The sequence below is a fragment of the Copidosoma floridanum genome, unplaced genomic scaffold, assembly GCF_036245765.1.
Source record: "Copidosoma floridanum isolate Cflo_tuat_1 unplaced genomic scaffold, Cflo_Japanese_pri ptg000014l, whole genome shotgun sequence".
Taxonomy (NCBI): domain Eukaryota; kingdom Metazoa; phylum Arthropoda; class Insecta; order Hymenoptera; family Encyrtidae; genus Copidosoma; species Copidosoma floridanum.
In genome coordinates this window covers 657,421-669,136 of record NW_028321891.1, presented here as the reverse complement: position 1 = coordinate 669,136, position 11,716 = coordinate 657,421, and the positions used below count along the sequence as shown (strand labels likewise).

The 11,716-nt window shown below is 37.1% G+C and overlaps 3 protein-coding genes across 6 annotated transcripts; 2 read left to right on the top strand and 1 right to left on the bottom strand.

The window, feature by feature from the left end:
* Positions 1–576: 576 nt before the first annotated feature.
* On the bottom strand, positions 577–3,550 carry LOC106638633 (ubiquitin-conjugating enzyme E2 J2). Its single transcript, XM_014351898.2, has 4 exons — positions 2,375–3,550; positions 2,061–2,295; positions 1,821–1,949; positions 577–1,703 (listed from the first exon to the last, which is right to left on the bottom strand). The coding sequence occupies exons 1-4, from the start codon at positions 2,488–2,490 to the stop codon at positions 1,476–1,478; spliced, it is 708 nt and encodes a 235-aa protein (XP_014207384.1). The 5' UTR covers positions 2,491–3,550; the 3' UTR covers positions 577–1,475.
* A 960-nt stretch (positions 3,551–4,510) lies between these two features.
* LOC106646111 (ATP-binding cassette sub-family F member 2) lies at positions 4,511–8,564 on the top strand. Of its 4 annotated transcripts, none has more exons than XM_014362144.2 (9): positions 4,511–4,840; positions 5,175–5,417; positions 5,831–6,234; positions 6,376–6,539; positions 6,617–6,844; positions 6,936–7,323; positions 7,412–7,603; positions 7,672–7,875; positions 7,949–8,564. In XM_014362144.2, exons 2-9 carry the CDS (start codon positions 5,237–5,239, stop codon positions 8,093–8,095), a joined length of 1,908 nt encoding a protein of 635 aa, XP_014217630.2. In that variant the 5' UTR covers positions 4,511–4,840; positions 5,175–5,236; the 3' UTR covers positions 8,096–8,564. The 4 variants fall into 4 exon arrangements, with proteins under 4 accessions (XP_014217630.2, XP_089448150.1, XP_089448149.1 ...); XM_089592024.1 differs by having other exon boundaries at positions 4,511–4,879; XM_089592023.1 differs by having other exon boundaries at positions 4,511–4,959.
* Positions 8,565–9,244: 680 nt separating this feature from the next.
* Positions 9,245–11,377, top strand: LOC106646113 (uncharacterized). Its single transcript, XM_014362146.2, has 2 exons — positions 9,245–11,058; positions 11,147–11,377. The coding sequence occupies exon 1, from the start codon at positions 9,827–9,829 to the stop codon at positions 10,781–10,783; it is 957 nt and encodes a 318-aa protein (XP_014217632.2). The 5' UTR covers positions 9,245–9,826; the 3' UTR covers positions 10,784–11,058; positions 11,147–11,377.
* The last annotated feature ends 339 nt before the right edge of the window (positions 11,378–11,716 follow it).

The following is an 11,716-nucleotide window of genomic DNA, read 5'->3' as shown; positions in this document are numbered from 1 at the left end:
ATAACGAGTATATAGGTGTGCTACCACACGTGCCGGACCTGCATCCAGAGCCTCCGATGTCGCTGTTTATTTGTTTAAGGAGATAAGTATTTTTTGCTTTGCATTTAATGCATTTCATTGCGGGAGTGGCTCTGCAGCGGTATCCCGCGCGAACGGGATATTGCGTGCGAGCAGCAAACAACGCGTCATTCAGTTCCGATTAATCGCGCACCACTGGGTAGCGAGCTTTTATAGACAGATACTGCCTTTTTTTTTTTTTTTTTTTTTTTAGCTCTAGTTTCAATACTATTTTTTAAAGTCGATTGCGTTTTAGTGCGAGTCTACTTATCTTTTCCTCAAATACAAGAGCGACTTAAATAATTATGTTACTTATTAATTTTTTTTTTTTTTCCGATTAGGAAGACGTAAAATAATTGCAGTAAACTAGTGTATGATTTTTGGGATAAGAATAAACGCTCTTTCCGTTATATTTCTAAGCAAACAAACGTATATTTGCAAGTTTACAGCTGTAACTTATATAATTTCTATTTACACTTTTTTTTTTTTTTGCAAAATTATAAATAATTACCACTGGCATTGTACGTGTGGATCACACAACAAAGCAATGATATAAACAACAACTTAGGAGAACAATTACTGTATCTTACAGCATAAAATAAATTTTTAATACTTTAAAGATTATGATACATTATTTTGTTAACATTAAGTTTTCTTCAATTGCTCAAAAGTACATGTAGAAATGTAAAAAGTTTGGATTGCATTAAACAATAAGAATCAAGTGTCAGCAATCGTCATTACTTAAGACAGTGTTAATGTGTTAAAAGCAAAAATATTGAATTGAAATTAGGTTTATAACTGTTGTGTAAAGATTTGCATGTAAACGATTACGAAAAAATCATCAGAAGAAAATATGTTCTACCGACTATAAATATTTACAAAATCCTCTTTTGTGTTCGCACATCCTTAAACTCTCTTTTTCATTAAAACTTTAACAGAATTTTTACTTGGCACTGTTGAACATTACCAACTTAAATTGTGTGCGCTAGAGAAGTCTTGGAATTGAACATAATTTGTATCTCTAATGTAGAATGCACGTGAAAAGAAGCACCAAATTCGAGTATAGAAACAATAACAATATTTTTATGAAAATTAATACGTAAATAAATTAATTAGCAAAAAGGCTCAAAAGAATAAGGGAAGATTTTTATTTTTCACAGTAATCTGACGAAACCAGAGTAGGAACTGAGATGTTCAGTGTCTCGATTTGTTCAATTCATACCCTGTGCTATTTTTATATATAAAAATCTATCATTAACTTTTTTTTTGTTTTAATTTCCTAACGCGACAATGAGGTAGTTGAAAGTTGCCATCATAATGGACTTACCGAAAATTTTTCGGATATCCGATGACTAATATTTTTCTTTAATCATCTTTCAACAAACTTTTGTATCGGTTCCAACAAATGTAAGCTTAAATTACTGCTGAACGTATTCTTGGGTGGCAATACTCCTGAGAACGTATTTGACAGCAAAACCAAAGACGGCAACACCGACCAACATGGCAATGTTCGTAAGTGTACTTTGAAGTGAACTTTGTTCAGTTTGCTGCTCACCACGAACAATGTTTGAACCTTCCGACATGGTTGACTGATGCCTAGCCTGTTTTTCCAATTCTTTTCTGCGTTCCAACTCTTTTTTGATGGACTAAAAATAATTTTTTTTTTTTTCAAGTATTTTATAACAGCGTATCTTTCAACCACATAATTGATTCAATATTTATATACAACGCTTCTTGTTGCAAAAAAAAAAGAATTTACTCACAGCAACAGTATCTGGAAACAATTCGCAAAACGTTTTATCTCTCAAGTTGTACTCTAGGCTCTGTCCTGCAAGAATTTTTTTCTCGTAATCTGGTGTGATGATTGCTCCCAAGGCTGAACTTGATTCAATCTAAAAAAATAAAACGAATTTATCATAAAAATTTTTCCATTCATCAAGTATACTTTATACATGTAATCAAGAACATGAATATTATACTTCATTATCTTGGATATTGTTTACCATAAAACTGAGTAGACCAATGAGAATTGTTGAGACGCTCCATGCTGGATTCCATGTATCTGGATGGAAATCCGATATCGAAAGGCATAATTTTGTATTCACTTTGAATCTACCATTTGGCGTGGTCATGTAAATACTGGGTGGCTGAAATGGAAACTCCCCTGGGAAAATTAATTTGCCGTGATAAAAGCCACCTTCGTACGGGGTGTTTTCTGGCCCTTTAATTACATAGTGCCTAGGAAAATCGAGAACAAAAACATTTATTATTGTGATGATGTGAAATCATTGACACATTTCTGCAATTGAGTACTTACCACTCCAGTATATTGGAAGGAATTGGTTCGGCCTGTACATATGGGACAGGATCCTTTTTGAGTCTCAGGTAATCTTGTTTTAATCTGGCAGTTGCAGTGCCCGTCTTGCGGTTCATTGTTTTTTTTTAACAAATATGTCTTCTTCAGCTTTAACCTAAGCACCCTGGGATCCCCGAGTGGCTCGAGAACTATTGACTTATACGGTCTCAACTTTCAACAACCTCAGGGAAATGTCAAAGGTCGCAACTCCAGAACCAGAACCGGATGGCTACTCCCCAGCTGACTAAGATGAGCGAGATCCCAAATGCTAGATCGATAAGTAAAGACAGGGAAAGAGAAAGAAAGAGGAAGAGAGAGAGAGAGAGAGAGAGTAACAAGCCGCGAGAAGAAATTAGGTTGTTTGCTCAAAGGCGAAAGTATTATTGTTTTTTATCCTCAATGAGCAAAAATGGCGCAGAGAGACGAAAGAAACGGAAAAACAATGAACGCGAGCACCGCGACAGGTAAATAACTTACAAAAGAAACAACGACTAAGTATGACCTTTAATTGTTAGCAATATATTTTAATAATGTTGTAGCCGTTGGTCACTCTTCACTGGCCACTCACTGCTGCTACAAACTCACATATACGGGCGAACACAAACACCACCCATCCACCACTACCTCTCCACCAGCACACACCACGTCACGTCACTCTATCAAAGTGTCATTTAATATGTACTTATTACGTCGTAAAGTGCACCAAAGCCCCAACTTATTATACCTACAGAAAGCTAATATCCGCGACCCAGCCAAGATAAGCTAGAGAGAGGTATAAACAAGTACTTGTATTTGTTGAACACAGAAATTTTCTCCCGTCGAGCTGCAGATTGCTTTTGACAGCAACCCGAGCAGACAGCGCTTTTTTGTCTCTCTCCCTCGGTCTTCACTTCCGTGTGTGAATTTGTTCTTGAATCACAATCACGGTAAGTAATATATTTTATTTTATTTTACTGCTGCAGCTGGTTCGCACTCTTACATGCACACACACCTCACCTATTATTTATTTATGGCAACTGATGGCCTCTGGCTAGTTGTTAGCTGGCATCAAATAACGCAAATGCTGATAATACGTAATGTATCATAGCAAGCGCTCTTTTAGATTCAAAAATCTTTCAGTTTTTAATAAAGTTTTAAAAAAAATAACAATAAGCATCACTGACAAATACAAGTTTTTTAAAGCATAATATGAGTATAATTTTTATGTATAATAACAATCAGCGCCTATTCAAAATTAACACATTCTTAATCTCATAATCTCTGGTAATCACTGTGTGGGGGCAGCACTGCACGGGGGGCTACCTGCTCTGCTGGTAAGAGCGATGATTTAATTGCTCAGTGGTTTTACCGACAGAGAAGTGGGATTGTTATACGTATGTACCATTCACTATTCGCAAACATATAAGAATTATGGACTGCTCGTTCCTGCGTGTACGGCGCTGAAGCACAAGTAGAAAGAGACAACGTCGAACGTGGATGTCTATCCCTTGCACGTTGCCGATGGTAGGGAGGTTGCATCAGCTATAGACTTATAGTTTACTGACCCAACCGTTGTCTGTGCAAGAAAGACAGATACTCACGCTCAATGCTGTGTCTCTTTCTACTCATGCTTCAGTGGCGTACACGCAGGAACGAGCATGTATTTCTTGTGTCTATGCCATTCGGTTGGTTTTTTCTGTAATACCATTCCACCGTTCCTGTGTTATAAGGTTACTGGGTTATACCATTCCATCGTTCCTGTTTTATTGGGTTATACCACTCCGCGGTTCCTCTATTATACCATTTCGTTGTTTATGTATTGCGTGGGTGTAATAAATTCGAAATCGCCACCAGCCAATACAATTAGTTACAGTTACGTATGTACTATACGTAACAACATTGCGTAGTTGGGGGCGCTACTGTATACTATCTATAGATTTACTTCCAGTGACGTGTTCCGCAATTACAACAGAAGAAGCAGACGACATAGGTCTCCTTGCTCTTTTTCACGACTTTTTCTGATCGTTTCAACAAAACAAAGCAGACGACGGAATGTCGGAAAATAAATTTCATATGATAAAAAAAAAAAAAAAAAAAAACAAGTAGACCGACGTCGTCTGCTTTCTTCCGGGTTGATTGCGGAACACATCATCAGAGGGGTTCGGAATACATCACCGAGTTCGCGTAATTAAAGTGACAGTCAAAACTCGAACTCGATCGTGATATCGAAGAACTCGATTGGACCAATGACGGCACTCGCGTGACTCCAAAAATCTCTCTCGGTCCATACTTATCAAGGCAAAGAAAGCTTTTACATTACGGAAGCCTGTATGGCTCATGCTCTCTTGCGTTACGCTGATTAAGTGCCAGGTGCACAACACGCGCTATTCACGGACGGACGGGTGCAGAATTTTTGTCTCCAAGCATTACATCTTATACGATCTACGTGTAAGTTCGCGTGCGAACACATGTTATGTTATCTTTGACGTGAGTGACACGACCGAGGCTACCGCCGTGCAAGCAAATTTTCTTCTCATTTTAATATTGAATCAGCTGCAGGGCCCAGGGTGAGGAAAAAAGTAAAAGGCTATAGAGAAAAATTTCGCCTGCATGCAGTGCACATGTACACTGTACTTGGAAAATCTAACCTAGAAAAAAATAGAAGGACGAGGAAGTTGCAATGAGTTTACCTTACGTAACTCGTGCCGTCGTCGTCGTCGTTAACGACAATATTTTATTATTAAAAATATTTACCGTGTTGCCTGGATGTTATAATTTTTAGATCCGAGTCCAGTGGGAGTGTCAGTTTTACTCTTCTCGTAGTAGCAGTAGCTTACAGCAGCCATGCCGTCCGATGCTAAGAAGAAGCAGCAGCAGAAGAAGAAGGAGGCAGCTAAGGCTCGACAAGGGGGCAAGAAGCCCGCACAGGCTGCTGGACAGGGCAAGGACGACAGCCCAGCCAGCCAGACCGATGGCACCAGCCAGCAGAATGGCACCAACGGCACTTTATCGCTCAGTGCCGAGGGTAACTAATTCTCCTTTTCAGTTTATCTATTATTTGGCTTTTTCATTTTCCTGAATCACTTATCGCGGTTTCAATTTATTTCATTGAAACTCCAGGATATTTTTAGATTGAGTCCTCCTTTTGTAGAGCAAGTTTTGCTTTCCGATGTATGTAGATATCTACAAGTTTGATTTTATTAGCATCAAAAAGTTATTATTCTGATCAAATTTTTGTTAACCATCATTTATTATTTCCCTAAACGATATTTTTAACTTGATGCACAGGTGGTAATAGTAAGTCGTATTACGCTTTCTGTATGATTAGTTCAGCTTTCATTAGAGTTTTCCAAAGCAGCCGAAAAAAAAAACGTAGCGTCGCCAAAGTAATGGATTGAAAATGTAGTTGTAAACGAAAGAAATAAAAACTTTCCACAGAGGCATTATGCGCCAAGTTGGAGGCGGACGCAAGGCTGAACGCGGAAGCACGCGCCTGCACTGGTTCTCTGGCCTCTCACCCACGCAGCCGAGACATTAAGATTTCGAATTTTTCGGTTACTTTCCACGGCTGTGAACTGATGCAGGACACGATGCTCGAACTTAATTGTGGTCGGCGTTACGGTCTGCTGGGCTCCAATGGTTCCGGCAAATCGACACTGCTATCTGTCCTCGGCAACCGCGAGGTACCTATTCCCGATTCCATGGACATCTTCCATCTAACGAGGGAGATGCCAGCTAGCAACAAAACTGCCCTAAAGTGCGTCATGGAAGTCGACGAGGAACGAATTAGGCTCGAGAAACTTGCCGAGGAGCTCATCGAGTGTCCCGAGGAAGATGCTCAAGTAAATTTTTTATCCTTGTTACTCCTGTTAACTTGTTTATCAGTCAGTCTATTTTTTTTTTTTTTCTTCATTTTTAACTCTGCGAGAAAACTTGAGTAAATACCGATTAAAAAGTAATTTTCATATTATTTACGTTTTTAGGAGCAATTGATGGACATCTACGAAAGGTTAGATGATATGGCTGCCGATACTGCTGAAGCGCGGGCCGCTCATATTTTACACGGTCTGGGTTTTACTGCCAAAATGCAACAAACCCCAACAAAAGACTTTTCTGGAGGCTGGAGAATGCGTATTGCACTTGCTAGGTAAGTTGCTTATTTACCTATAATCCTTAAAATAAAAATATATAAGCTAAAGACATTGCCTTTTATTCAATTTTTAGAGCACTGTATGTCAAACCACACTTACTTTTGCTCGATGAACCTACTAATCATCTGGATCTGGATGCCTGTGTATGGTTGGAAGAAGAATTGAAAACTTACAAAAGAATATTAGTCATAATATCTCATTCACAAGATTTCTTAAATGGAATTTGCACAAATATCATTCATCTCAATAAGAAACAATTAAAGTATTACACTGGAAATTACGAAGCTTTCGTCAAAACGAGGTAATCGTCGCAAAATATTTGTATTAAGTGTAATATTTGTTTCATAAAATTGTTTATAGAAAACTTTATATTGATGAATATTTTTTTTTAGAATGGAACTGTTGGAAAATCAAGCAAAACAGTACAATTGGGAACAAGATCAAATCGCCCACATGAAAAACTACATTGCTCGATTTGGTCACGGTTCTGCGAAATTAGCGCGTCAAGCACAGTCCAAAGAAAAAACTTTAGCAAAAATGGTAGCTCAAGGACTTACCGAGAAAGTATCGAACGACAAGGTTCTCAACTTTTATTTCCCAGCGTGCGGAACAATTCCGCCTCCCGTCATTATGGTACAGAACGTTAGTTTTCGATATACCGACGGTGCACCCTGGATTTACAAAAATTTGGAATTCGGTATTGATTTAGACACAAGGCTGGCACTTGTAGGACCTAATGGAGCTGGCAAGAGTACGCTTTTGAAACTTTTGTATGGAGATGTAAGAGCTTACTTGAAGAATATTTTTGAAAAATTATAAATAATAATGAACAAATTGGATATACGAAGATTTTTAATTTTTATGATAGTTGGTACCGTCAAGTGGCATGATAAGGAAAAACAGTCATCTCAGAATTGGAAGGTATCACCAGCATTTGCACGAATTATTGGATTTGGATATGTCACCATTGGACTACATGATGAAAACATTTCCCGAGGTCAAGGAACGAGAAGAAATGCGCAAAATTATTGGTCGGTACGGATTAACAGGCAGGCAACAGGTATGCATAAATTATTTTAATTGTTTATTTCTCAAGAATGTCAGTTGTTAACCTTTGATTCTTTTTAGGTTTGTCCTATTCGTCAATTGTCCGATGGACAAAGGTGTCGCGTAGTGTTTGCATGGCTTGCTTGGCAAGTTCCTCATTTACTACTACTTGACGAACCTACAAATAATTTAGACATAGAAACTATTGATGCTTTAGCAGATGCTATTAACGAGTTTGACGGTGGTATGGTCTTGGTTTCTCACGATTTCAGACTGATCAATCAGGTAGCTTAATTGTTTTCAAATGTCTTGAGAAAAAAAAATTAAAATGGTCTCATAAAAAAATCGTGATTTTCAGGTGGCCGAAGAAATTTGGGTTTGCGAGAATGGAACTGTTACTAAATGGCAAGGGAACATTCTTGACTATAAGGAACATCTCAAGACTAAAGTTTTGAAGGATAATCAAACGCGTCAGAAAGATTTTGCAAGTCGAGTTGGAAAATAGTTCAATTTATAACTTAAAAAAATTATGTGAAACGGTGTCTGAATTTTTCCACGTCTCCAAGAGATTATCTCGAGATTTTGAAAAACGTCAAATAATAAATTCTTATCAGATTTTCGCTGCTGTGTAGCGAAAAGCTTATTCCAACAATAGCTAATTTATTAAGATAATTAAATGATACGAGTGATCGTGATTGTTGACTGTTGGTAATTTTCACAGTTACTGTAGACAAGCAATGAAAACAATTCAGCTTGATGAAGTGAATGTGAAAATGATGATTTATTGCAATAATAAATAGTTAAATTTTTACTTTGAATTTTATATAATTAAATTTTGTCACGAAGTATATACAGTGCACTTTGTAAAAAAAAATAAGTTGTATCAAGTGTGTAAATCAACTATCATCAGAGTTCACAATTATTTTAATAGTGTGGAAAACAACTTCTAATAAATTTAATACACCAATCATGAATACAGACTAAATTTATTTGACTACTTAGAAACATGAGAATATTTATTGTTAGAAATTATATACTGACAAAAAATCTTGTCTAATAGCAGTTTTAATAGCAATTATAAAGGACGGTTTTTCTTCAAAATGTTTATTAATGTCGCTACTTAATAGAATCAAAGTTTTATTTATTCCAGAGTAAAAATGATGTAAATGCATAACTTTTGTATTTACATAAAAAAATTTTTAACTTGAAAGAATCGCCGGATCATACCCATTAAAAGGTCACTTGTTTTTATATTTCGATATTTCAAAATATCGCGAGCGTATATTTCAAAGCAATAGCATTTGAAATCTATTATTTTCGTAAGTGGAGAATATGAGTGATCCCAGTTGGTGAGGAAAAAATTCTATAGCTCAGCCGCTTAAACTTATAGAATAACAAAATTCCCAATCAACTCTTCGACATTTTTAAATAAATTGTCTTGTCCCGTGTTGTCGATTGTCGTCGGCTCAGCCGTCACACCTGCCGTCAGTGTCAGCTGTCAGCAGTCAGTTTTGCAGAAAAACTCATAAACAGCCACATCCACGTGGTACTTGCACACGTAGATGTGTGGATGTATACATATGCGTAAAAATGTAATTTAATCAAGAACTTATACATTTATTAATTCATATGATTCATAAGTATCGTCGTCGACGTCCGTCTTCGCTTCGCTCTCTCGATACACCTGCTTATATATACTTATGGATGCATGTATGAAGTGCAGTGCAGATTTGCAGAAGCACACATCAGCAGCAGCAAGCAAAACAAGCCATAGTGTGATGTTTAGTACTCCCTCTTAAGTATTGAGTATTATTATTATAAGTATACACGATACTTTTATCTCTTATCTCTTTCGTTTCGCGGGCATTTATGCCAGTGTGTGCACTTATTTTGCCAGCATATTGCAGACACTGGCAGAATAATTATAAGCTCTCGGTGCACGATTACATTAAGTATTTATCGTCTTTGTTTGCACGATTCTTTGACCATCAACGACGAGTTCTCATCTACTTGCATTAGTCGCGTGTCGCGCGAGTGATTTTTCCATCATGACGCACAGTCTGTGGTGGTGGTGGTGGTGTACGTGTACCTAGTAACTAATGGTCGTTGATAGTGCAAAAGTGTCATCGGATCTTAAGTAAATCGCCGTTGGTCTCAACTGTAAGACATCCAAGTACGTGTTCGTATACGTTTTATATGTTTGGCCAATCATCATCATCGTCACCTAGACTTGATCATGACGACCGAGGAGAAGTTTAAAGCTGCTGTCAATGTTATCAAGAGCTTGCCGAAAAACGGTGCCTATCAGCCCAGCCATGAGTTGATGTTAAAGTTCTACAGCTACTTCAAACAAGCCACTGAAGGCCCCTGCACAAGCCCCAAGCCAGCCTTCTGGGAGGTGGTCAAGAAGGCCAAGTGGGACGCATGGAATCGCTTGGCCGACATGAGCAAGGAGGATGCGATGAACAAGTACGTCGAGGAGCTCAAGAAGGTCGTCGAGGCCATGTCCAGCGTGGAAAACGTCGCTAGTTACGCCGACGATCTTGACTCGTTCAATAGAAATGTGCCTGTCAAAGACTTGGAACTAGTCGTTGGCCCAGTCCTCGAGAAGATACGTTCGCAGTCAAATTCCCCAATCCCCGAGACCTTTGAAGATTCAGCGCTCAGTAGCAGGAAGGAAAACGGCGACCCGCCAGATATCGTCAACAGTTACAGAAGTAACGGAGAAGTTAGTACAGCCGACGATGTGAATGCTTACTCTGGGGAAACCGAAACCGAAGATGAGTTCATTGATTCGGTGGAATCTGCTGCGCCAGCCATTTCCCACAAGAAATTTTCCAAGACTCACGTCAGAGAGGATCAGAATGAGCATCAGAAATCGAGACACGATCTTAATTGCTCGTTTGTAAACAACAATGACAATAATAACTTTATCAATCAGATTGCTACGACACTGAAGAGCCTGCAAAAAGACTTGGATCAAGTTATGGTTAGAATTGCCAATATAGAGCAACAAGTGCTGTTGTTGACAAAGAATCAAGTGAACACCAAGCAGAACAATCGTAATAACAGTGTCTTTCGTTGGCCATTACCTAAAGATCCTATGCAACTTGTTGTGCTGATAATAGTGTGGCCGTTTGTTGCTCAATTCTTTGTTTTTCTTCTCAAGCGATGCCATCGACGTAAAGTGTGAAACACATGAAAACTATACTAAACTATTGACTATTGAAGCTTAAATATCAATGCACTTAAACAAAGTTATCGTGTTATTGCCAAACAAATTTTTTGAAACGAAAACAAGTAGATTTTAATATGTTGACGATTTTCTAAATCTGGAAAGTTATTGATATTTTACATAATTTTTGTACCAACTCTTGTAAAGAGTTTAATTATACACAAGTTGCATGTCTGTGGGTAATAGTATATATTTTGTATATTGCTGTTGAACATTTTGCTACTACATTTAGGGTAAGTGTTAAAAAAAAAAAAAAAAAAAAAAAATGAAACAATTTTATCATCAAATACTATTTAACAAATTATGTTTTTATTTCTCCAGGAAATTTTTAAACGCCTGGCACTGATTTTTGCTATGCATCATGCGAATTTTGTTCCTGGGAACACACATCCTAATTTGTAAATATTGTTGGGTAAAAATAAAATGAGATAAATATTCTATAGCAGTTATCAAGTCAAGCAGATTTTGTTCAAGAGAAGAGGAATATAGGATAAATAAAATGGTGATATTGTTACTATATGGTTTAAGAGATACATGTTTAAACTGAATAAATGTTGAAATCTTATTTTATAAAATTTTATTTTATTATTTATAATAAATTTCTATATATGCACCCCACACGTATGGACGTCGATATATTTGTTTATTTAATGAAAATTTTTTAAAATCTTCAATTAATTCACATAAAACCTACATGATCATCATCAGATTATTAAAAATAAATAATTGAAAGTTGGAGGTTTGTATGAAAAAATTTAAAAGCGTACTTGAAAAGCTACGTAATCGCGTGATATGGTTGACTGCTTATTAATATTGAAGAACGTAATAGAGGAAAATTTCCATACACTTGAGTTGAAAAACATTTTTTTTTTGCCGAGAAATAATTTTAGA